We start from the raw sequence: 26,516 nt of genomic DNA on the forward strand, positions 1-26,516 counted from the left end.
ACGGGGAGATGATGTTAGAGAACTATAGGAACCTGGCCACTTTGGTTGAGGATAGCTTCCTTCCAGAATCTCTTATCTGCTCTCAGGGTTTTGGTTCCTGCATTTCTAGAATGTCTCTTGGAATCTTCTGCTTCTTTTAACAGCGTTTCAGATCCCTGCTTTGTATTGCAAAATGGGAAGCTGTGAATTTAAAAAGAAGACTTCATGATGATTTAAATATTTTTCTTCCTTGATGTAATCTGCCACTTCTAGGTTAGTGCTAATTCTATAAGTTCTGTGATATAAAATGGTGTCACCCTCCTCTTCAAATCAAATTTCCACTACTTACTTTTGCCTTGTAGTATGTGACCAGAATGTCAGGATCTGATTTTTATGTATTAGTTAGTGTTGTATAGGTGCTTCCAATAAAGTATTTGGGGAAATCTTTTTCTAGGCTGTCTTAGCATTCTACCATGCATTCTCTTCTCACCTGGATACATATTAGATTGGAAAGTGAAGAATCTCTAGCAAAACAAATATTCCATTCTCTGATGAACAGGTCTTGTGGTCGCTAAGGTGCATCTAGTCACTTTTCTGGATTAAATGAAGGATCCCAGGAGTATAAGGAGAATGGAGACAATGGCCATGTCCCCAGGTACGTGTCAATGGATGGAGCCAATGACTCAGGTGAGAGGTCCAAGCATCAGCGAGGAAGTCATTCTTTGTCCTGTGTTTTCGGAAGACCTGCTTCATTGGAAACGATTTTGGAGAAGTCTGGATTTATTTTTGTTTCTGCCATAGATGGCTATCATCTGCTGCCTTCTTCCTGTTAACCCATGATGAAATCTTGTCCCTAACCCTAACCTTTCTCTTTCACAGTGAGAACTAAAATGCTCTTCTTGGCTTGTGACAACCTGCATGAATCTGGTTGCTGTTTCATTTCTTGAGAGTCCTAATAAAACTGTGCGCATTTCTGAGTAACTATGATGTTCCATTTGTCGAATATCAGGTCTTTCTATAAAGATACTCCTATTGGAGAGAAGACTTAGATTTGTGGTGAATATGGTAAAGTTTCTAATCAGTCTTCAGAACTTATTCAACAGCAGACTATTCAGAATCCACAAAAAGAAAACAAGTGTAAGAAATGTATAAAAGTCTTTACTCACTCATCCAATCTAAGTAGAGATTGGATAATTCATACAGATGGGAAACCCTTCAAATGTACAATAGTTGGCAAATCCTTTAGTAAGAGTTCACATCTTAGTCACCATCAGTGAATGCATACTGGCCAGAAATCTTTAAACTTATAAATGTAAGGAATGTGGCAAATTGTTTATCTATTGCTCAAATCTTAATCGACATCAGCAAAGTCATACTGGGGAGAAACCTTTTAAATGTACAAAGTGTGGCAAAGCCTTTGATCAGAACTCAAATCTTACTTAACATCAGCAAATTCACACTGGAGAGAAAACTTAAAACTGTAAGGATTGCAGCAAAACCTTTCACCAGATATCAAGTTTACTCAACATCAGTGAATTCATACTGGAGATACACCTTACAAATGTACAGAATGTGGCAAAGCCTTTATCCGTTGCTCAAATCTTACTGAACATCAGCGAACTCATACTTGGGAGAAACCTTAGAAATGTACCAAATGTGGCAAAGCCTTTACCAATAGCTCAGGTCTTTCCCAACATCAGAGAATTCATACTGGGGAGAAACCATGCAAATGCAAAGAATGTGGCGAAGCCTTACCCAGAGCTCAAAATTTTTTAAACATCAGCAAATTCATACTGGAGAGAAACCTTACAAATGTAAGCAATGTGGCAAAGCCTTTAGTCAGAGCAGTGATCTCACTCAACACCTGAGAGCACACACTGGAGAGAAGCCCTAGTAATGAAACAAGTGATGGAAGAGGTTTGCCCTAAACATACATCAGAAAGCATGAGAGTTTATACAAGAAACATATGGAAATAACGTAACCAGTATGTGCACATGTATTTCATCAAAACACAAATCTAAATACATATCAGAGACTGAAAGGTAGTGAGGATTTCATCAATCCTGTTTTCTGAACTTCCTCTGAAGGAGAATTACTATCTCACTCAACACCTGAGAGCACACACTGGAGAGAAGCCCTAGTAATGAAACAAGTGATGGAAGAGGTTTGCCCTAAACATACATCAGAAAGCATGAGAGTTTATACAAGAAACATATGGAAATAACGTAACCAATATGTGCACATGTATTTCATCAAAACACAAATCTAAATACATATCAGAGACTGAAAGGTAGTGAGGATTTCATCAATCCTGTTTTCTGAACTTCCTCTGAAGGAGAATTACTATGGAGAGTAATGCATAATTACAACAGATAGAAAGTGAATATGTTCATAGGGGTCACAAGATGAAGGGTTGATGGTTAGAAATTTACAATTATTAGCAATGTATCCTGTTTATAATGACATGATTTGAGATTATTTGAGAATGAATGTAATTCAACTGTGAAATCCATACTGTGCTTCATTTTTAGTGTGTATGCAAATGTAGATTATTTTTATGGTTTGTACTTTAGAGATAAGAGAAGCCCTTCTATATTGTGTTGCAACCATTTCTATCTATTCTCCATTACAAAATGGAACCAGAATGTAACATGTACAATGAACATCTAAATGCAGGTGTTCGTCTTTGATGTCAAATATCCCTAGAGGTCACCATGATGTAAGTGGTCATGGACTCTTTGCATGTAAAGTGCAACAGAGGTTGGTTCTAAATTTTCAATAGTTATATCACTTAATTTGTGAAGATAGCACAATGACAGTTCACTAAAATATTGTTGTATCATCATAACATCAACACAAGTCATGAATATTAGTTGACAATGTTGAAATATATCTTCTGTGATAAAAGAGAAATCTATGGGAAACCCTTCCTAGAAAAGGCCTCTAATTAGTGTATGGCCATGTTTCCTAAATGTTTGCTATCCTCTGTTTTGTAAACCATATAAATCACAATTTACATATTATTATATCAGATAAATGTTTTTCTCTATGCTTGTATTCTGTATTTTAATTACGGATCACACAGTGGATTGTAAAAGGTTATAATGTGTGAAATTGTGAAATTGTAAAATGTCAAATATGCATGAAATTAATACATGCATGGGCTTCCATGGTGGTTCAGACACGAAAGAATCAACCCACAGTGTGCAAAACCTGGGTTTGATTCCGGGGTTGGGAAGATCCCCTGAAGAAGGAAATGACAACCTCCTCCAGTATTTTTGCCTGGAGAATCCCCATGGACAGAGGAGCCTGGCAGGCTACAGTCCATGGGGTCGCCACGACTCGGACACAAGTGAGCGACTAAGCACACACAGTTAATCAAAATGAATGGTGTTTAGGGTTTTGGTTGATTGTGATCAATGAAATGTTAACCCACCCCCAACATTAACCTCTCCCACCTTACTTAAAGTTATAGAGAAGAGATTATAACAAACTATCTGGTAGCACAGAGAGCTGGTATCTGTAGAAATTGGTTCCTTACTGGCTTTAAACCTTTAACACTTTCATATATTTTCCACCATATCCCTGTTGTACCACCGCTCCCATTTTGTAACTACTTGGTCATTGTGAGAGTTCTAATAAGAAGGATCATGCAGAGTCCTGTTGAGAGCTTACCTGGACTGCTCCTTGCTGTTGCTGCCTCAGCCTCTGTGTGTGGAGCAGGCAGCCTGCAGGTGTTAAACTCACACCAGCCAGTCCTCTGAACACCTGCAGTAGATGACCACCTTTCTCGTGATCAACGGTTTTGCTGAACCCCGGGTTCCACTTCAGAGGCCCCCTTAAATGCTAGTACATTCAGTGGTGGTGGTGAATGCCTCCTCTGGGAGGGAAAGATAAGTAGAGATGCTCTCCATGTGGCGGAGCATGAGCTATAAGGGAAAACTCTGCACCTTATTCTCAGTGGTGCTGTGAAATGAAACGATGCATTAAAAAAAAAAAAAAATGTCTAAAATAAAAAGAAAAGTCATTGGTCCCGGTGCATGCACACTGAATGTATTGTACTGAATATTCAAAATATTCAGTTAAGTCATATAATATAATAAAATGAATATGCTTCTTCTAATTTTCTTATCATTACCTTTAAGATATGAGAAAATATTATATAAGTCCGAAATTGGAGCAGAGAACAAACTGCAGCAAGATGATTCCAAAAAAACCTAGAAAGATACACACACTAAATAGAACAACAACTACACAATCATGTGTTCATTTTCTTCAGTATCACTCATTTTATAATTCAGATCATTCTTTTGATTGTCTAAACATGCATTTAGGGCACCATTTGCAAAGTCTAAGTTTCTTCATCTCAACAAGTTTAACCCATTGTCCTCTGCTGCTCCTGGTCTATGTTCAAAGAAAGCTGTGATGGAATCATCTTCAGACTCCTGGTCTAAAAGATGCAGGCCCCCTACCTGCAGATAGGTGATCACAATGCAAATCATTTTGTGAAAACATGTGGCCCCAGACTTGGGAGGGAGTGAAAAGAGGTAAGGACTTGAGGTATCTTTGCAGAATTCTGAGACCAGAGCCTTCACAAAAACAAGGTCACCAGGTAATTCCCACCAAGCACTCACCTCCCACCTCCCCTCCTCCTAGGGCACCAGGCCCTGGAGGACTGCACCCATCCAAGAAAGAGCCCCTACCCAGGGAGTCAGGCTGGCCTTCTGTGTGTCTAGAAGTTCCCACTGGAAAGACTCTTTTCATGGCCCCACCTCAGACCTGCATATTCATAATCTTTCAGAGTGGGACCCTGACCTGGAGGGCTTTGTATTCACGGAAATGGTTCAGAAAGAATCTTTAACCAAGTGGTTTCCATCTGGTTTCCCATCAAGTTCAAGTGACCAGTGTTAAGCAGTAACTTCACCAGTGCCCTCCCCACAGAGTTCTTTTTGGGTCCTGTGGAGCATCAGTGTGGTTCATAAGATGTGCTCCAGGGGATTCTAAAGGGAGGCCCGGCTTAAGGACGTGGCTCCTGATCCATTTGAGAGAGATGAGGCCAGGCTTCAGTCTGAGGAGAGGTTGGTCTAGCTGGATTTGGACCAGGGAAGTCAGTCAAGTCACACCCTCTGTGTGAGCAGAGGGTTAGGAGCTCTCTCTGAGGAGAAAACAATCAAGAAATTAGTTCACAGGCTGGTCTCCAGGTCAGAAATGATTGTTCCTGAATCTCTCCTGAGACAGAGGTCAGGAGAGGTCGGTCTTTTCAGGTTTTCAACGTCCTCTGTCTGTAGGTGCATTAGTTGCATGTTAAAGAGCTGTGTTGATGCCTTTGAAGGTATCTTCTCAATACGCAGGTGTGAGTTTGCTGCATAATGTCCCCAGACAAGATGCAGAGCAGGAGGAAGAAGACGAAATGGCAGCTTCTCAGGTAAATATCCTGTCCCAGGCCTGGGGCTGTGTCTGCTTTTCCTCAGGAAATGCATGAGGTGAGAATCTGCAAACCTTTACTTCTCTACTTCAATTTTTCTGCCTTGGGTCTTTGCTATCAAGTTACTTTTTCCTTTTCTTCTTATAATAGCGAAGACCAGCTCTTTAGACTACTTCTCCCTTGTGTCCGAGAGCCTTTTCTCCGTTTCCTACATCCCAGCTTTCTATGGAGCAGGATGAATTCTCAGCATGAATTAGTGACTTTCTGCTGGTGAAAATACTCCCTTTGTGAGAGATCAGCATCGGGAGTCACTGGTATCTGAGATTCCCACTGGGATGTAGTTCGATGTTGGGATCTTCAGAGAAGTCGGAGAAATGCCCTGAGGAATTTACGTCTGGATGCAATTCAGCTCTTTAAAACAGGACTGAGAAAATGCTCTTGTAAATAGAATCGACTCAGTGGTCCAGATTTTTCAGAATAGTTTCAGAAATAAAAAGATAATTAGGAGATCCTGTCCTCTGTAATGCTAACACTTCCTAGTTAAGTGATAGTAGGATACTAAACAGGGGAACAGTATGAAAAGGCAAAATGATAGGATACTGAAAGAGGAACTCCCCAGGTCGGTAGGTGCCCAATATGCTACTGGAGATCAGAGGAGAAATAACTCCAGAAAGACTGAAGGGATGGAGCCAAAGCACAAACAACACCCAGTTGTGGATGGGACTGGTGATAGAAGCGAGGTTCGATGCTGTCAAGAGCAATATTGCATAGGAACCTGGAATGTTAGGTCCATGAATCAAGGCAAATTGGTAGAGGTCAAACAGGAGATGGCAAGAGTGAACGTTGATTTTCTAGGAATCAGCCAACTAAAATGGACTGTAATGGGTGAATTCATATCAGATCACCATTATATCTACTAGTGTGGGCAGGAATCCCTTAGAAGAAATGGAATACCCAACATGGTCAACAAGAGTCTGAAATGCAGTACTTGGATGCAATCTCAAAAATGACAGAATGACCTCTGTTCATTTCCAAGGCAAACCATTCAATATCACAGTAATCCAAGTCTGTGCCCCAAACAGTAATGCTGAAGTAGATGAAGTTGTACGGTTCTATGAAGACCTGCAAGAACTTTTAGAACTAACACCCAAGAAAGATGTCCTTTTCATTATAGGGGACTGGAATGCAAAAGTAGGAAGTCAAGAAACACCTGGAGTAACAGGCAAGTTTGGACTTGTGGTAGGGAATGAAACAGGGCAAAGGCTAATAGAGTTTTTCCCAGAGAATGCAGTGGTTATAGCAAACACCCTCTTCCAACAACACAAGGGAAGATTCTACACGTGGACATCATCAGATGGTCAACACCGAAATCAGATTGATTATATTCCTTGCAGCCAATGATGGAGAAACTCTATACAGTCAGCAAAAATAAGACCAGGAGCTGACTGTAGCTCAGACCATGAACACCTTATTGCCCAATTCAGACTTAAATTGAAGAAAGTAGTGAAAACCGCTAGACCATTAAGGTATGATCTAAATCAAATCCCTTATGATTATACAGTGGAAGTGAGAAAGAGATTTAAGGGACTAAATCTGATAGACAGAGTGCCTGATGAACTATGGATGGAGGTTCGGGACACTGTACAGGAGACAGGGATCAAGACCATCCCCATGGAAAAGAAATGCAAAAAAGCAAAATGGCTGTCTGAGGAGGTCTTACAAATAGCTGTGAAAAGAAGAGAAGTGAAAAGCAAAGGAGAAAAGAAAAGATATAAGCATTTGAATGCAGTGTTCCAAAGAAGAGCAAGGAGAGATAAGAAAGCCTTCCTCAGCCATCAATGTAAAGAAATAGGAAGAAATAGAAATAGGAAGACAACAGAATGGGAAAGACTAGAGATCTCTTCAAGAAAATGAGAGATACCAAGGGAACATTTCATGCAAAGATGGGCTCGATAAAGGACAGAAATGGTGTGGACCTAACAAAAGCAGAAGATATGAAGAAGAGGTGGCAAGAATACACAGGAGAACTGTACAAAAAAGATCTTCATGACCCAGATAATCACGATGGTGTGATCACTCACCTAGAGCCAGATATCCTGGAATGTGAAGTCAAGTGGGCCTTAGAAAGGATCACTACAAACAAAGCTAGTGGAACTGATGGCAATCTAGTTGAGCTATTTCAAATCCTGAAAGATGATGCCGTGAAAGTGTTGCACTCAATATGCCAGCAAATTTGGAACACTCAGCAGTGGCCACAGGACTGGAAAAGGTCAGTTTTCATTCCAATTCCAAAGAAAGGCAATGCCAAAGAAGGCTCAAAGTACCGCACAACTGCACTCACCTCACACGGTAGCAAAGTAATGCTCAAAATTCTCCAAGCCAGGCTTCAGCAATACATGAACAGTGAACTTCCAGATGTTCAATCTTCTTTTAGAAAAGGCAGAGGAACCAGAGATCAAATTGCCAACACCCGCTGGATGATTGAAAAAGCAAGAGAGTTCCAGAAAAACATCTATTTCTGCATTAATGACTATGCCAAATCCTTTGACTGTGTGGATCACAATAAACTGTGGATAAATTTGAAAGAGATGGGAATACCAGACCACCTGACCTGCCTCTGGAGAAACCTATATGCAGGTCAGGAAGCAACAGTTAGGGCTGGACATGGAAGAACAGACTACTTCCAAATAGGAAAAAGAGTACGTCAAGGCTGTATATTGTCACCTTGCTTATTTAACGTATATGCAGAGTACATCATGAGAAATGCTGGGCAGGAGGAAGCACAAGCTGGATTCAAGATTGCCAGGAGAAATATCAATAACCTCAGATATGCAAATGACACCACCCTCATGGCAGCAAGTGAAGAGGAACTATAAAGCCTCTTGATGAAATTGAAAAAGTTGGCTTAAAGCTCAACATTCAGAAAACTAAGATCATGGCATCTGGTCCCTTCACTTCATGGGAAATAGATGGGGAAACAGTGGAAACAGTGTCAGACTTTGTTTTTTTTTTAAATTTTTTCCCATGGACTGCAGCACGCCAATCCCACTCATTAGCATATGAAATTACCCAGCTTATAAAAACTAACCACGCCATATTTTGGGGCACACTCACCCTCTTTGATGGCCCACACTCTGTCTGTGGAGTGTGCCTCTCTCTGAATCTGAATAAATCCACTTCCTACCTGTCACTTTGTCTCTCGCTGAAATCTTTCTGTGATGAGACATCAGAAACCTGAGCTTCATTAGGTCCTGAACCCAGGTACTGTGGGTTTTGGCTGGGTTTGAGTCCCAGCCTTGTGGGTTCAAGTCCCAATCTGAAGTAAACAGTTTCAAGTTTGTGGGAAATTTTGACTCTAAGGTTCACCTGGAAGAGAGAATCTGAAATGAAGGTGTTCTAATGATCATATCCTTTTGATTATTTTCCAAGTAGTTCTCCTCATTCTCTTGGTCTTAAGGACAGTTTCAGTTTGTTTATTACTATTGTTTCTGTCAATGCTTCCTCTGGAGAAAAAAGTCCTCCAAGTGGAAGCCCGTAATACAATTGATCTCATTCTTGTTCCTGTTACTGCTCCACAGACAAAATTGCCTCCTACCATTTGTCAAGACAGCTTTTTTTCATCCTACAATGGTTGGTGAAATAAGTCACTTTCATTTTTTATTTTTTAAATGTCTGCTTATTTATGCATTTATTTGATTGTGCCAGGTGTTATTTGCGGCATGTGAGATTTTTTAGCTGTGGCATACAGGATCTAGTTCCCTGAGTAGGGATCGAACCTGGACCCCCTGCACTGGGAGCCCAGAGTTTTAGCCACTGGACCACTAGGAAAGTCCATAAATCACTTGAAAACAACAACAACAAAAAAAAACAGGAAAAAAGCCAGATGTGCCACTTTATGTGTCAGGTTTATCAAAAGTGTTAATTTCATTATCACTGGGCCCTGGCCAGGTTAGCCCCTTCTCTCTAAGCTCCCCACTTCATCCCCTCCTCCAAAAAGACCCATCACTGTGCTTGCTTCTCCCCAGTGTCAGACTTTATTTTTGAGGGGCTACAAAATCACTGCCGATGGTGAGTGCAGCCATGAAATTAAAAGATGCTTACTCCTTGGAAGAAAATTTATTACCAACCTAGATAGCATATTAAAAAGGAGAGACATTACTTTGCCACCAAAGGTCCGTCTGGTCAAGGCTATGGTTTTTCCAGTGGTCATGTATGGATGCGAGAGTTGGACTGTGAAGAAAGCTGAGCGCCCAAAAATTGATGCTTTTGAACTGTGGTGTTGGAGAAGACTCTTGAGAGTCCCTTGGACTGCACGGAGATCCAACCAGTCCATCCTGAAGGAGATCAGTCCTGGGTGTTCATTGGAAGGACTGATGCTGAAGCTGAAACTCCAATATTTTGGCCACCTCATGCAAAGAGTTGACTCACTGGGAAAGGCCCTGATGCTGGGAGGGGTTGGGGGCAGGAGGAGAAAGGGATGACAGAGGATGAGATGGCTGGATGGCGTCACCGACTCAATGGGCATGAGTTTGAGTAAACTCCAGGAGTTTCTGATGGACAGGTAGGCCTGGCGTGCTGCGATTCATGGGGTCACAAAGAGTCGAACATGACTGAGCGTCTGAACTGGACTGAGGAACATATTTTATTATCTCAATCCTTGCATCACATGACTAGAGAAGCACTGAATCCTTTCATGGTTATATCAGATCCTCAAGATTAGCAAGAAACCTTTTTGTAAAATGAGTGCTTAATGGCATTGAACTCCCCCTTCACCAAAACCTTATACATTGAACTTCCCCCACTGCCACTTTGGAGCAGTCCCTCAGAGCTATCTGAAATTCTGCCTCCCAGGCAGCAGTCCTTATTTTGCCCCAGTTCAAGCTCATATCCATCGACTTGGTGATGCCATCCAACCATCTCATCCTGCCTTCAATCTTGCCCAGCATCAGGATCTTTTCCAAGGAATCATTTGTTTGCATCAGGTGGCCGAAGTATTGGAGTTTCAGCTTCAGCAAGAAGAAAGCGAAAAAGAACTATAGAGCCTCTTGATGAAACTGTAAGAGAAGAGTGAAAAAGTTGGCTTAAAACTCAACATTCAGAAACCTAAAGTCATGGCAATCAGTCCCATCACTTCATGGCAAATAGATGGGGAAACAATGGAAGCATTTTGCCCCAAATAAAACTTAACTTGCAAATCTCAAGTTGAGCATCTTTTTACTCAACACTAGCATCAGACTGTTTTCCAGTGAGTTGGCTCATTGTCAGATGGCCAAAGTGTTGGAGCTTCAGCCTCACCAATGAATATTCAGGGATGATTTCCTTTAGGATTGACTGGTTTGCTGTCCTTGCAGTCCAAGGGACTCTCAGAAGTCTTCTCCAGCACCACAATTAGAAAGCATCAATTCTTTGGTGCTCAGCCTTATTTATAGTCTATTTCATGCATACATGACCAGGAGAAAAACCATAGCTTCTGGCAAAGTGATGTCTCTGCTTTTTAATATGCTGTCTAGGTTTTTCATAGCTTCTCTTCCAAGGAGCAAGTGTCTTTCAATGTCATGGCTACAGTAACCATCCACAGTGATTTTGGAGCCGGATGAAGGTAATACTGTCACTGTTTCCACTTTTCCCCCATCTATTTGCCATGATGTGATGGGACTGGAGGCCATGATCTTGGTTTTCTGAATGTTGAGTTTTAAGCCAACTTTTTCACTTTCTTCTTGCACCCCTATCAAGAGCTTCTTTAGTTCCTCTTTACTTTCTGCCATAAGGGTGGTGTCATCTGCATACCTGAGGTTATTGATATTTCTCCCGGCATCTTGATTCCAGCTTGTGCTTCCTCCCACCCAGCATTTCTCATGATGTACGCTGCATATAAGTTGAATAAACCTGGTGACAATATACACCCTTGACGTACTCCTTTTCCTATTTGGAACCAGTCTGTTCTTCCATGTCCAATTTTAACTGTTGCTTCCTGACCTACATACAGGTTTCTCAAGAGGCAGGTCAGGTGGTCTGGTATTCCCATCTCTTTCAGAATTTTCCGCAGTTTATTGTGATCCACAGAGTCAAAGTCTTTGGTACAGTCAAGAAAGCAGAAATAGATGTTTTTCTGGAACTCTCTTGCTTTTTCGATGACCCAGCAGGTGTTGGCAATTTGATTGCTGATTCCTTCGCCTTTTCTAAAGCCATCTTGAACATGTGGAAGTTCATGGTTCACGTATTGCTGAAGCCTAGCTTGGAGAATTTTAAGCATCAGTTTACTAGCGTGTGAGATGAGTGCAATTGTGCAGTAGTTTGATCATTCTTTGGCATGGCCTCTCTTTGGAATTGGAATGAAAACACCCCTGCTGAGTTTTCCACATTTGGGGCCATATTGAGTGCAGCACTTTCATAGCATCATCTTTTAGGATTTGAAATAGCTCAAGTGGAATTCCATCACCCCCACTAGCTTTGTTTGTAGTGATGCTTGCTAAGGGCCACTTCACATTGCAGGATGTTTGGCTCTAGGTGAGTGATCACACCACCGTGATTGTCTGGGTCATGAGGATCTTTTTTGTACAGTTCTCCTGTGTATTCTTGCCACCTCTTCTTCATATCTTCTGCTTCTGTTAGGTCCATACCATTTCTGTCCTTTATTGAGCCTGTCTTTACTTGAAATGTTCCCCTGGTATCTCTAATTTTCTTCAAGAGATCTCTAGTCTTTTCCATTCTATTGTTTTCCTTTATTTCTTTGCATTGATTGCTGAGGAAGCCTTTCTTATCTCTCCTTGCTATTCTTTCAAACTCTGCATTCAAATAGGTCTATCTTTCCCTTTCTCCTTTGCTTTTCACTTCTCTTCTTTTCACAGCTATTTGTAAGGCCTCCTCAGACAGTCATTGTGCTTTTTTACATTTCTTTTTCTTGGGGATGGTCTTGATTCCTGTCTCATGTACAATGTCACAAACCTCAGTCCATAGTTCATCAGGCAATCTGTCTATCAGATCTAGTCCCTTAAATCTATTTCTCACTTCCACTGTATAGTCATAAGGGATTTGATTTCGGTAATACCTGAATGGTCTTGATGCAAATGAAAGAGGAGAGTGAAAAAGTTGGCTTAAAGCTCAACAATCAGAAAACTCAGATCATTGCATCCAGTCCCATCACATCATGCCACATAGATGGGGAAATGGTGGAAACAGTGGCTGACTTTATTATCCTGGGCTCCAAAATCACTGCAGATGGTGAGTGCAGCCATGAAATTAAAAGACGCTTACTCCTTGGAAGGAAAGTTAAGACCAACCTAGACAGCATATTAAAAAGCAGAGGCATTACTTTGCCAACAAAGGTCCATCTGGTCAAGGCTATGGTTTTTCCAGTGGTCATGTATGGATGTGAGAGTTGGACTATAAAGAAAGCTGAGCACCGAAGAATTTGTTATAGCCATGCTTTCCGGGAAACAAACTCACTCAGAAGGACAATACAGATAGTGGATTGCAGTTTATTACACTAGCGGGCCCAAGGCAGAGTCTTCTCTTAGCCAAGGACCCCGACCAGCATTTGTGAAAATCTTTTATATCCCATGTGTACGTCTCCAAACCCACCACCCCAATCCCTTGATGCTTACAAAGGAAGGGTAAATACAATCACAATAACCCCATCATTCACGTGTTATGTGTTCAAACAGTTAATAATCAATAAGTCTGCGGTTACATTCCAACCAGTTAATAACCAATTTAAGCCTGTGCTTACATTCTGATACTGCCTGGAGGCAGGGGTGATTAGTGTCTGTTTTCTCTTAGGTGATCAGTAACCTGGATATGATCTTCAAGGTTCCCCTGTCCGGAGCGGGTCTATTCCTTCCTTTGTCGTTCCCACAGTCACTAAGCAGAGAGTTCAGAGTCCACTGGAGAGGTGGCCGAGCACGATCAGCACAGACAGGCCCGAGATGGAGTCCAGGCCCTACGAATTCCTTCTTCTAAATGATGCTTTTGAACTCTGGTGTTGGAGAAGACTCTTGAGAGTCCCTTGGACTTCAAGAATATCCAGCCAGTCTATCCTAAAGGACATCAGTCCTGGGTGTTCATTAGAAGTGTTAGGGGAAGCACACTGATTGAAACCGCCCACCCTGGCCAGGCACCATAGTAACCGTTTGCATGAGTTGTTTTATGACAGGAGATCCTGATAAGGAATACGGAGCTAGTAAGCCACCACCAGCCGGAAGAGTTCGGGAAAAGTCGAGAGGAGACACCGCGTATCCGTCCACTTCCCAGAATCCCTCTTGCTAGCATCCATCTTGGCTGAGCGATGCGTACACCACCAGGAAAGACTCTGAATTAGAATGATTGGCCAAAGACCACCCGGAAACTAATCCCATCACCATAAAACCCAAGACTGCCAGCCACACGACAGAGCAGTTCTGCTGGGTTCCCTTACCTACTGCTCTCCACCCGGGTGCCCTTTCCCAATAAAGGCTCTTGCTTTGTCAGCATGTGTCTCCTCAGACAATTCATTTCCGAGTGTTAGACAAGAGCCCAATTTGGGGACCTGGAAGGGGTCCCCCTTCCTGCAACAGAAGGACTGATGTTGAAGCTGAAATTCCAATACTCTAGCCACCTGATGTGAGGAGCTGACTCATTGGAAAAAACCCTTATGCTGGGAAAGATTGAGGGCAGGAGGAGAAGGGGACGACAGAGGATGAGATGGTCGGATGGCATCATCGACTCAATGGACGTGGATTTTGGTGGACTCCGCGAGTCGTTGATGGACTGGGAGGCCTGGCGTGTTGTGGTTTATGGGGTGGCAAAGAGTCGGACATGACTGAGTGACTGAACTGAACTGAATGGATTAGTGGTTTCCTCTTCTTTCTTGCATTTCAGTGTGAATTTGGCAATAAATAGTTCATGGGTACAGATACCAGGTCTTGGAGGTCCACACCCATCCTAGAAGGAGCCCCTCCCCAATCAATCAGGCTGACATTCTTTGTTTCTAGAAGTTCCTGCCCTAAATGCTCCCTTCCTGAGGTCACAGAAATGCTGAGCTGCAGCTCTTGGCTCTTGGACCTGGGTCTCCCTCTTACATTGTTTCAAAAACCCTCACAGGCTGGGTCAGGGAACCTGGTAGTTCTGTCTGTTATGTCTTGGGAATTGTACTGTGGCCTGCACTCTGTAAGGCAGAAAGAAAGGAGAAGAACTCGCAGGGGTGGTCTGCATAGAGAAGGCAGGAAAGGTAAGCACCAAACAAAGGATGTGATTAGCATATCAGGTTAGTCTGGATTATCCGCTGCAGACCAGGAAGGAGAAAGTAACAAAGGAGCTCTGAAAACGGCAAAGGGAAACAAGAAAACTGTTTCTTCTCGATCATTGCAGCAGTTGCAGATTCAAGAGTTGTGTGGATGCCTTTTAAGTTATCTACTTAACGCCCAGATGTGAGTTTGTGATAAAAATCCCCAGAGGAGACACAGAGCTGGAGGAAGAAGAGGAGGAAATGGCAGCTTCTCAGGTAAATGTCCTGTCCCGGGTCTGGGGCTGTGTCTGCTTTTCCTCCTGAAATGCCTGGTCTGAATATCTGCAAACCTTCAATTCTCTGCTTCTGAGTTTTCTACCTAGGGTGTTTGTTGCCAACTGCTTACTTTTTCCAGTTTTTCTTGTATTAGAGAAGACTGGCTCTTTAGACTGTTTCTTCCTTATGTCCCACAGCCTGTTATCCAATGTATGTATCCTGGCTTTCTATAGAGCATGATGAATTCTCAACATTGTTCTGTCAGTTTCAATGTTGAACATATTCCCTTTGTGAAAGACCAACACGGGGAGGCACTGGTATGAGGGATTCCCAGTGGAATGCTGTTCTGTGTCGGGATCCTAGGGAAGTAGGGGAAATGCCATGATGAGTTTATATCTGGATGCAACTTCAGGTCTTTGGAATAGAAGGAAAAGGCAATGCCCTTGGAAATAGAATGGACTCAGTGGTCCAGATTTTATTCAAAAATAAAAAATGTAGTTGAGACTATCCTCTTCCTCTGTGTTGATAAGAAAGACTTACTAATTAAATGTGGTATTAGGCTACATGACACAAGAGGTATATATGAAGTGAAATTTGCTTAAAACTAACATTTTTTAATGATGGATTCAGATCATGGTTTCCATAATATTGCCAAAACACCCATGCAGTTGTAATGCATTCTTCCATTTACTTCTAACCCCACGACTCTGATGGTCACTGGTTTAAGTACTTCTATGAGATTCCCATGCGACGCAGCTCATGTATTTCCCATTTGTCTTTTTTTTTTTGTGTGTGTGTGTAATAAAGTTTTACTAAAGTATAAAGGAGATAGAGAAAGCTTCTGACATAGGCATCAGAAGGGGGCAAAAGAGTGCCCCCCCATTTGTCTTTAACAACTGTCTTGGGGAAAAAAAGTGAGGGATGTGCCTAAACTATCACAGTTAATGGGGGAATCCCATATGCTCTTAAGTTTCTCTTTGCTTTGGAAGATGACTGTGTTTAGTAGAGACGCTGGGTTTGGGGGATTTTTCTCACTCAAGCCCAGGTCTGGTCATTTCCAGGTACACTCCACACTCACATCACAGAGTCTCATCACATTTTTGTATTTTCCAAAATGTGTATAAGAATCTTATTAGTGCTAATCTATGTTCAACTGTGTTAAAATTTGAACTATAGCTCTTTGGAAATGATATAGATTTTCAGGAAATTAAAAAATTCAGAACCAGAGCTTTACTTTATGTTACATCATTCTGTATGTCTGTATTCTAGTTTATTTAAAGAAATAAAAATAATATCAGCCCATTATATTTATGTACATTTTTAATAAGTTAAAAAAAAACAAACTTTATTTTATTGAAATGACAACTTTTCCCTATTCACTATTAATAAGTATATAGTCACATTTTAGTATATGTCTGTGTCCACAAACCTGTTAACATGATTTGATCACTGTTTTTTTATCTGTTTTTCTAAGATTTTCAGAAGAAGGGAATAGGTACCTACTCTAGTATTCTTTCCTGGAGAATCCTCTGGACAGAGGAGCTATTATTTCTGTTGCACATTCAAGATTCTGTAAAAACTGTCAGAAAGATATACAGTATATACTAAATAGTTAAAATGATTCTTGCTGCAAGGTTACTATCCTATAAGACCTGTAGAATCTGTAAAAGACTTAAAGTTCAGACTTAAGTATGAATTCTTCCCTACTTTTCTCCTTCATTGCTGTTCAGAATGGTCATTTGTGGAGCAGAATTTGCAATATTACTAGTTCAAATAAGCTTGGTAAAAATGTGGCACAATTCCTCCACTCCAGAACTCTTGGATCAGAATCTGCTTTTTAAAAATGTTTCCTGGTTTTTGGTAGATAATTTTTCCTGGGTCACACGAGTACAACACTCAAAAATAAATATGCCAGTGTTGATCTGATTACATTATAATTTCTCTTCCACATCAGAATAGTTTCTTGTGAATCATATCCTCTTTTCTTGGGGTTAAAAATGTGGTAGAAAATGTTACTGTGTGATACCAGAAACTACACTAAATCAAAATCAGTTCTCTGAAATTACTGCTTTCGTTTAGGGTCAGGTTAGGAAGTCTTCTCTTGGCCATATGACAGTCAGTCAGTCAGTCAGTTCAGTCATTCAGTCATCAGTCCTGCCTGACTCTTTGCGATCTCAGTTGTGTCTGACTCTTTGTGACCCCAAAGTACATGGCATGTGTACTTTGTATTTCAGGGGCAGCTGACATTCCAGGATGTGGCCATAGACTTCACTCAAGAGGAGTGGGAATGCCTGGACCTCGGTCAGCGGGACTTGTACAGGAATGTGATGTTAGAGACCTACGGGAACCTGGCCTCCTTGGGTGAGGAGAACTGCCTTCCAGAATCCCTTTTCCACCACTGGGTTTGGTTCCTGCATTTCTAGAACATCTCCTGGAATTTTCTGCTTCCACCAACACCTTCAGATCCCTGCTTTCTAGCAGGAAATGAGTATTTGTGAGTTTAGAAAGAAAGCCTTCATGGTGATTCAGTATGATTCTAACCTTTTTCTTTCGTGATGTTATCTGCCTCCTTCACTCTAGCGTGGTGGTGATTAAATCAGTTCCATGGTATTAAATAGTGACACCTTCCTCTTAAAACCACATTTACACTACTTACTTTAGCCTTGTAGTACTTGACCAGAATCTCAGGATCTGATTTTTATGTATTTGTTAGTATTGTAAGGGTGCTCTCAATAAAGTATTTGGGGAAATCATCCTCTAGGCTATATTAACATTCACCTGTGTGTTTTCTTCTCACCCAAATACATATTGGGTTGGAAACTTATGAATCTCTAGCAAAACAAATATTCCTTTCTCTGATGAACAGGTCTTGTGGTCTCTAAGCCGGACCTGGTCACCTTTCTGGAGCAAATGAAGAATCCCTGGGATGTAAGGAGAACGGACACAACAGCCACATACCCAGGTAGGTGTGAATGGATGGAGCTGATGACTCAAGTGAGAGGTCCAAGGAGCAGTGAGGAAGTCAGCCTTTTTCCTGTGGCTTTTCTCATTCACAGTGAGAATTCAAATTCTCTTCTTGGCTTGTGACAACTTGCATGAGTTGGCTGCTCTTTCATTTCTTGAGGGTCCTAGGAAAACTGCCCATTGACCAGTAAATATAAGATGCTCTTTGTAAAGTTTGTTTCTACCTCTAGAAAGAAATGTGTGAGTGGAATTGCAAACAAACTACCAATACTCTAGGAATATTGGAGACCGAATTTATTTTATGATTTATATTTTCTAAAAGACTGGAAGCTACAAATATGACCTTATAAATTTTAAACTCATTTCAGTGTATAAAGCAAAACTTCCATAAAATGAGAGAATGCAAATCTCTGAGTTACATCAGTGTTTCACTTTTCGTTATGTGAACTCATTTTAAATATCTGAAGTGCATTTGCCACAATTCCTCAATGGTAAAATACTTTAATGTATTCAATTAACTGAAAGATTTATTAAATAAATTGGCAAAATAGTTTAGAACATTTTCCACCATATTTCTAATGGTTGTTTGAAACTATTAACATTTTAGATCATATAAAAAAGTCCTTTGAAGTCCTTTACATCCTTATTGGATTTAAATCCTTATTGTTTTACAATGTTGTGCTCTTGTACAGCAAAGAGAATAAAGTACACGTATAAATAGCCACTCTTTGTTAGATTTCCTTCCATTTGGGTCTCCGCAGGGAACTCAGTAGAGTTCTCTGTGATCCCAAACATTTTTTAAAATGTCACTTCTTATTTAATTGCTTAAGCCTTTATTATTTAGTTTCTTATCAGCTGCCACAGACTTTATTAATTTATCTCATTTGTTATCAGTTTCCTATGGCCCTCAGTTTCTAATTAGTTGTATGTCAATATCATTTATGATTTTTAGATACAAACATCTAATAGAATGTGTTCCAATAGAACACAAGTGGTAAGAAGCTGATTAAAGAAATTGAAGGCACCTAGTATTTCTGAAAATGTTTGGTGTCTCCATTTAAGACGACTTAGGGCAAAAGGTAATCATTAGACTGCGTGTCTCCGCTTCATTTAGTGGTTCTTGTAGCTTATTATTTTGCCCCTTCCTCTGCTCCATACTCCTTGTCCCCTGGTTTTATTACGTTTTCTGTGTGTGGTCTCTGCCCTGAAGGCTGCAGGATCCTAGTTCCTCTTGTTTCCTGTGCCTGCCCTTTAGGGGCTCAGTTTGGTCCTGAGGTTTGTGCCCTGATCCCCTTGATGGGCACTTGATTGCTGTAACCAAGCCTGCCCTGGATATTGAGGGGCGCTTCCCCATCGCTCTGTGGCTGTCACCGCCCTGTCTGTGGTGGGTGTGCGCCCTGGTTGGCGGAACAGAGCCCCCAGATCTGTTTCTTCGCTGTGATTCTGATCTGTGTGGAGGCAGGTGGGATTGGAGCACACCCCCGGGAGAGAAGCCCCTGAGGATTGCTGCTCTGGGGATGTTCCCCTTGGGACGTGCTCTGTGCATCACTTTCACCCATTGGGTGAGTCTCGTGTGACCCTGGTTGGCACTGATCTTGGCCCCACCTCATGCATGGGTATGCCGGCACACGGCCCTGGGGTCTCTCAGATGTTGTTCTCCCTGGGTCACCAGCATAGATCCCCTGAACTCAGGGCCTAGGTCCCAGGTGCTGTGGTGCTGTGGGGGCAGCTCAGACTCCGGCCTGGCCACGTCCCCTCGTGTCCGAGCCCACAAAGTCTACAGTTGCTAAAGCCACACCTGCTGTGACCGGGGGCGTCCCCCTTGTCCTTCAGATGCTCTGCAAGGGCTGAGCTGACAAAGCCGGTTGCCTGTGTAAAAGCATGGTTAGTGCAGCTGCGAGCAGAGACCTCAGGTTTGCTTCCTTAACCCTGGGGCTCAGCTGTGCTTTCAGCTCCATCTGAGCATGTGGCCCACCCACAGGTGTCTGCTCCAGAGGCTGCCCCAGGGCACAGGGGTCTGCTGACGGGGGAGGAGGGGCATGGGGGAGGCCGTGGCTGGGCCTCAGTAGAGCCCACCCGGGTGGTGGTCCTCCCTACTGCCAGGGATGAGGGGCCAGCACCGGGGGGAGAGGCTGCGGTGGGGTTCTTCCCTTTGGGCCTCACTCAACAATGGCACTCTGCGCTTTGGTGGTGCAGGCTTCTGCCACAAGCGTCCCATTTGCAGAGCTCCTCCCTCCCTCCCGTCCCCTCAGGATGTCTCCTCATGGCCAACCGCAGTCCTCTGCCTGGGTCTGCTCTCCAAAGCCCACGTTCCAGCACCCAGCCCTTGTCTGCAGTGGTGGACTCCCTTGAGGTGGACACCCTCTCAGGCTGGGTGGGCAGGGCAGGGTCAGCACCCCATCTGCAGCTCTCACTCCCCTCTGACACACGCGGGTTGCCATGTTCTCTTCCACAGAGAATGAGGCTCTCCTTCTGTCCAAACTGGGCTCCCCCAGTGAGGGGCTCCCCCAGATGTGGACACCTCTTCTCTCTTCAGATCCCCCCAAGATTACAGGTCCCATCCCAGTTGCTCTCCTCTTCCTCCTCCTCCTTCTTTTTTGGTCCTACCTGGCTCAGCAGGAATCTTTCTTGTCCTTTTAGGTGGTGTAGGTTCTTTGCTAGTGTTCAGAGGGGGCTCTGTGAGAATTCTTCCAACTCTGATGTATTCTTGATGCATTTGTGGAGTGAGATGAACTCCAATCTGCCTAATCCTCTGGCATCTTGATCCTTGGGTCCCCATTTTCTCTAAATCTTCAAGGATATTCACTGAGAATAGTAGATAAGAAAGCTTCTATTTGGTATCTTTCAGCTGTGTCTTCTCACAACACCCATGGTTTGATGTCAAAGAATCCAAGGTTTGAAAATTCAATCCAAAAAGCAAACCTATATGAAAGAGCTCCCCTCGGAAATGAACATTTAACCAAAGACTGGGGACATACAAGGGTATGTGACAGACTGAGAGGATGTTTATATGGACATAAAGAAATTGAGACCGTTTCACATACTGTGGACATGACTGCCAGAAGAAATGAGCACTGGGAGTCAAATTGGGGAAAGCACCCGTTTCAGTCATCACCGTCTGCCGCGCAGTGTATCTTTGTAAGCAATGACTCACATCAGTTTTTGAAACACACACGTTCTCTGAGGGGAAATGTGGAAAATCTGGAAGGTCATCCAGTCTCTACTCCAAATGGTCGTTCAAACCACTCTGAACATAGACTTCGATTACACATACATTCAACCACGTCTGAAAAGGAGAAGTTTACACATGATGGGGAAAACTCACAATATAATCAACTTGAGGGGTCTGTGAACAACAGGTCATTATTCTTCCACCAACAGACAGGTTCTCCCCAATCCAAAATTTGTAATGTTGATAATAATGGAAGAGACTTAATTCAACCATCACCGTTTGATACATATCATGATAGGGTTAATATAAAACAACTTTTCATGTGTAATAACACGAGTCAGGCCTTAAGTAGGAGCTCCAAAGCCAATAGTTTCCAGAGTATTTATGATGGAGCAAGAAACTGTTCATGCAATGACAGTGGGTATAACATTGGACAAGACTCTGATCTTAGGAAACACCAGGCACCTCAATCTTCAGATAAGGATTCTGAAAGTAATACAGGTAGGAATATCTTTTGTCGAGCATCAGGTCTTTCACTAAATAAGAGTACACATACTGGAGAGAAGACTTACAATTGTAGTGAATATGATGTTTCTAATCAGTCTTCAGAACTTATTCAACAGCAGAGTATTCAGAATCCACAGAAAAACTACAAGTGTAAGAAATGTGAGAAAGTCTTTACTAACGCACTCAACCTCTGTAAACATAGGGAAATTCATACAGGATGGAATACTTTCAAAGGTACAGAATGTGACAAATCATTTAATCAGAGTTCAAAACTTAGTCAACATCAGCGAATCCATATTGGCCAGAAGCCTTATAAATGTAAGGAATGTGGTGAAGGCTTTAGCCAGCACTCAAGTCTTACTTACCATCAGAGAGTCCATACACGGGAGAAGTCTTTTAAATGTAAGGATTATGGCAAAGCCTTTAAACAGTGCTCATGTCTTCATAAACATCAGGTAATTCATGCTGGAGAGAAACCTTATAAATGTCAAGAATGTGGAAAAGCTTTCAGTCAATACGTAACTCTTATTAAACACCAGCGAATTCATACTGGAGAGAAGCCTTATAAATGTAAGGATTGTGGCAAAGGCTTTATTCAACGCAGAGGTCTTACTTGCCATCAGAGAATTCACACTGGAGAGAAACCGTATAAATGTCAAGAATGTGGAAAAGCTTTCAGTCAATACGCAACTCGTAATAAACACCAGCGAATTCATACTGGAGAGAAGCCTTATAAATGTAAGGATTGTGGCAAAGACTTTAGCCAGGGCTCAGGCCTTATGTACCATCAGAGAGTTCACTCTGGAGAGAAGCCTTATAAATGTAAGGATTGTGGCAAAGACTTTAGCCAAGGCTCAGGCCTTATGTACCATCAGAGAGTTCATACTGGAGAGAAGCCTTATAAATGTAAGGATTGTGGCAAAGACTTTAGCCAGGGCTCAGGCCTTATGTACCATCAGAGAGTTCATACTGGAGAGAAGCCTTATAAATGTAAGGATTGTGGCAAAGGCTTTAGCTGGCACTCAAATCTTACTCGCCATCAGAGAATTCACACTGGAGAGAAACCTTATAAATGTCAAAAATGTGGAAAAGCTTTCAGTCAACGCTCTACTCTCACTCAACACCAGCGAATTCATACTGGAGAGAAGCCTTTTAAATGTAAGGATTGTGGCAAAGACTTTAGGCGCCGCGCCGGTCTTAATCGCCATCAGAGAATTCACACTGGAGGGAAAACTTATAAATGTAAAGAAGGTGGTAAAGTTTTCAGTCATTATGCAACTCTTATTTAACATGAGCGAATTCATACTGAAGAGGAGCCTTATAAATGTAAGGATTGTGACATAGACTTTAACCCAGCACATTGGTTTTACTTACCATCAGATAATTCATACTGAAGGAAATCTCATAAATGTAAGGAAACCTGCAAAGGCTTTAATCAGAGCTCTCATCTCACTGGACATCAGAGAGCATGTCCTGGAGGGAAACCCTAGTAATGAAGTAAGACATGGAAGAGGTTTGTCCTGAACATACAGTTCAGGAAACGCAAGACTGTTTATATAAGAAAGATACAGAATGACGTAAAGAAAATATAAATAAGTATTTACAAAAAATCAAATCTAAATAAATATCAGGAAATGCATACTAGAAAGCATTTCATAAATCCTGTTTTCTGATGTTCCTCTTAGGGAAAAATATTGTAGTTACTGATTCATAGTTAAAATAGACAGAAAATTGATATGTTAGTATGGATCACAAGATGAAGAGGTGATGTTTAGTCATGTACAGTTACTAGCTATGTATGTTTGTTGATATTGACATGATTTGTGATTATTTGAAAACCAAAATGTATGTAACTGAATTCTCAAATTACTCCATGCCACACTTCATTTCTAGTGTGCATGCAAAGTTATGTTTTTGATGGTTGCTACCTCAAAGATGAGAGAAGCCCTTCTTTCTAGGAAGAAAACATTTATAATTTTCTCCATTATAAGATTAAGGACACAGGAATGTAACACGTGCAGTGAACATCTAAATGGTGGTGTTTGTCATTCATGTCACACATCCCTGTAAGTCACCGTGATGTAAGTGTTCAGGGAATAATTCCACAGATTAAAGTACATTTTCAAGGTATATTTTCAATAGTTATGTCACTTGCTTTTAAAGTAAAGTACAAAGACAGTTCACTAAAATCTTGATGTATTTTATAATATCAACAAAAGTCATGAATATCTGTAGCCATGTTTCAGTTAAAGACATCTCTGCAACCCTAGAAATGTACGGAAAACCCTTCCCAGAAAAGTCATGTAATTAGTGTATGTCTTCTTAAATGATTAGCCTCCCTTTTGTAACCGTAGAAATCACAGTTCTCAGATCATTGTATCAGAGGTAATATTATCATTGTTCATGCTTATAATCTGTATTTTAACCAAAGTTACATAGTGGAGTGTAAAAGGTTTTATTCTGTGTGTGATAAGCATACATGTTAATCAATAAAACTGAATGGTTTCTTGTGTAAATGTTGGTGTGTAATGAATGAAGTGTTAGCCTAGCAATTTAAGGTTTCAGGAAGGAATACCTAACGAGAAACTCTTCAGTAGCATAGAAGGGTGAAGTCTGTAACAATTAGTTCCCTTCCTGCCCTTAAGCCTCAAATCATTTGATCATGTATTTCCCATCATTTCTCCATTGTACTTTCCCCCCTCTCTGTAGCTGCAGGGACATTGTGATGGTTCTAATAAGAAGGATCATACAGAGTACTGTTGAGAGCTCCCCTGAACTGCTCCATGCTGTTGCTGCCTCAGCATCTGTCTGGGGAGCAGGCAGCCTGCAGATCCTTGAACTCACACCAGCCAATCCTGTGAGCACTTGCACCAGAAGACCCCCTTCCTTGAGACCAGCAGGCTTGCCTAACCCCAGGGCCTATTCACAGGCTCCCCTTCAGTGACACCCTCAGAGCTCACTAGAATCCTGCTCCTCTTGGTTTGAATGGGTCCATCCACATTCAGCCTGGGGAGCCCACAGCACTTCGCCCAGAGCCTCTTATAAAAACCTGAACCCCAATTACTGCCTCTTTCTCTGCTCACTTCTATCCTTGACCTCACTCAGAGCTTGCTGTGAATTCTCTGAGGACCTAGAGTCATGAACTCACCTGCTTCAGTTGTCCTTTGTTCTTCTATTGAGCTAAGTAAGACTTTTCGTGGGCTCATTTAAGCAAATGTAAATTTAACATTCGTCACAAGAATACTTAAATGTCATGATGGTAAAATTCTGAACTAAGATTTGTAAAATCTAACCCTGTTTCTTAGCATATGTTTTTGTAAGGCTTGAAGGAACTGTTTTCTCATGGCTATGACATGCACAATGCAATATATAAATATCTGAAAGTATATATTTTATATAATTTATATAGCATACATTGAACACAATAAATAAATATCTGAAAGTATAAACACTAGCAGTGAGAAATACAAGGAACATGTGAGTGTGTGTGTATTATTACACATTTACTTAAAGAATTGAGGAATGCTAGACCACAACTGCTCATTTCAGAGTTGAAGATGATTTACTAAAAACTGCAAATCTTATAAATTTGTCAACCAATCTATTCTGTCTACAATTCTGGGAATTCATTTCCTTAAATGTCAGGAGGTTACATTTTTTAAGGAACTTCCACACTGTCCTCCCAAGTGACTGCATCAGCTTACATTCCCTCCAGCCATTCAGGAGGTTCCCTGATCTCCAAGCCTCTTCCGCGTTTATGACATTATTAGTGGGCTTTTTGCTATTCTGACTGGCATGAGGTGATAGGTCACTGTAGTTTTGTTCTGCATTTCTTACTATTTAGCGATGGTGAGCATGTTTCTTTTGTGTCTTGCCCATGGAAAAGAGCAAGTTGCCCCACCCAGCCTCAGCAGCTGTGGGGCACAGGCTTAGTCTCCCCACAGCACGTGGAGTATTCCTGGACCAGGGATGATGCTCGAGGGCCCCACACTGTCAGGGGGATTCTTAAGCACAGGGTTATCAGTCTGTTTGTTTATGTTTGAGATGTATATAAATTGGAATGTTTTCCTTTACAATGTTGTGTTAGATTCCGCTGGACAACTTCATCAATCCCCTTAGGTATATGTTTACCCACTCTCTCTTGAACCTCCCTCCCATAATCTCCGTCTCCCCCCTCTAGCCATCACAGAGCCCCGCGCTGAGCTCTCTGTGCTATGGAGCAGCTTCCCACTTGCTACCTATTTTATACATTGTGGTGAATATATGTCGAGGCTCGTCTCTCAATTGGGTCCCCTCTCATTCTCCCACGGTGTCCACAGGTCTAATGTCTATATTTGTGAAAATATTGTATTAACATATATATATATATGGAATCTAGAAAATATTATTGATGATCCTATATAATGAGCAGGACTAGAGCTGGAGACATGGATATTAAGCATTTTTATATTAAGTTTTCAAGGTATAAAATACATGGACAATAATTCCATGCATTTTATTAAGTGAAAGGAGCCCATCTGAAAATGCTACAAGAAGTTGGATTACATGGCATTGTGTTGTAGGTGAATGTTCTCATGTGCTCCATTGTGTCTGAGTCTTTGGGACCCAATGGACTGTGCCTGCCAGGTTCCTCTGTCCGTGAGATTTCCCAGGAAAGAACACTGAGTGGGTGGCCATTTCTTCTTTCAAGGGATTTTGCAGGGGATCCTTACCCAAGGATTGAACCCACATCACCCGGGTCACCTGCATTGGCAGGTGGATTCTTTACCACGGAGCCACCTGAGAATCTAGTTGGAAATGTAGAAGAGATTAAAATGGTCAGTGGTTGCCATGGGTTGCAAAGCAGGGGCTATGAATATCATGAATTCAGGAACATGAAATCATTGTCTGAAACGTTTTAATGGACACAAGTTATTATACACTTTCCCAGACCCTAGAGTGAACACCCCTAGAAGAGAAACATAAGGTGAAAATACAAACATTATTTCAT

The 26,516-nt window shown here is 41.7% G+C and overlaps 1 protein-coding gene and 1 long non-coding RNA gene across 2 annotated transcripts in view; both read left to right on the forward strand.

The window, feature by feature from the left end:
- The window catches only part of LOC122690347, a 40,153-nt gene extending 39,187 nt beyond the window's left edge, over positions 1-966 (forward strand). The window contains exon 4 of the long non-coding RNA XR_006340037.1: positions 539-966. This is a non-coding gene — a long non-coding RNA (uncharacterized LOC122690347). The remainder of the gene's footprint in view (positions 1-538) is intronic.
- The window catches only part of LOC122689589 (zinc finger protein 708-like), an 85,886-nt gene extending 62,679 nt beyond the window's left edge, over positions 1-23,207 (forward strand). The window contains 2 exon segments of the mRNA XM_043896177.1: positions 17,750-17,845; positions 20,696-23,207. Coding sequence (XP_043752112.1) covers positions 17,750-17,845; positions 20,696-22,920 — 2,321 coding nt within the window. The 3' untranslated portion in view covers positions 22,921-23,207.
- Positions 23,208-26,516: the final 3,309 nt, after the last annotated feature.

The sequence above is a fragment of the Cervus elaphus genome, chromosome 4, assembly GCF_910594005.1.
Source record: "Cervus elaphus chromosome 4, mCerEla1.1, whole genome shotgun sequence".
NCBI lineage: Eukaryota > Metazoa > Chordata > Mammalia > Artiodactyla > Cervidae > Cervus > Cervus elaphus.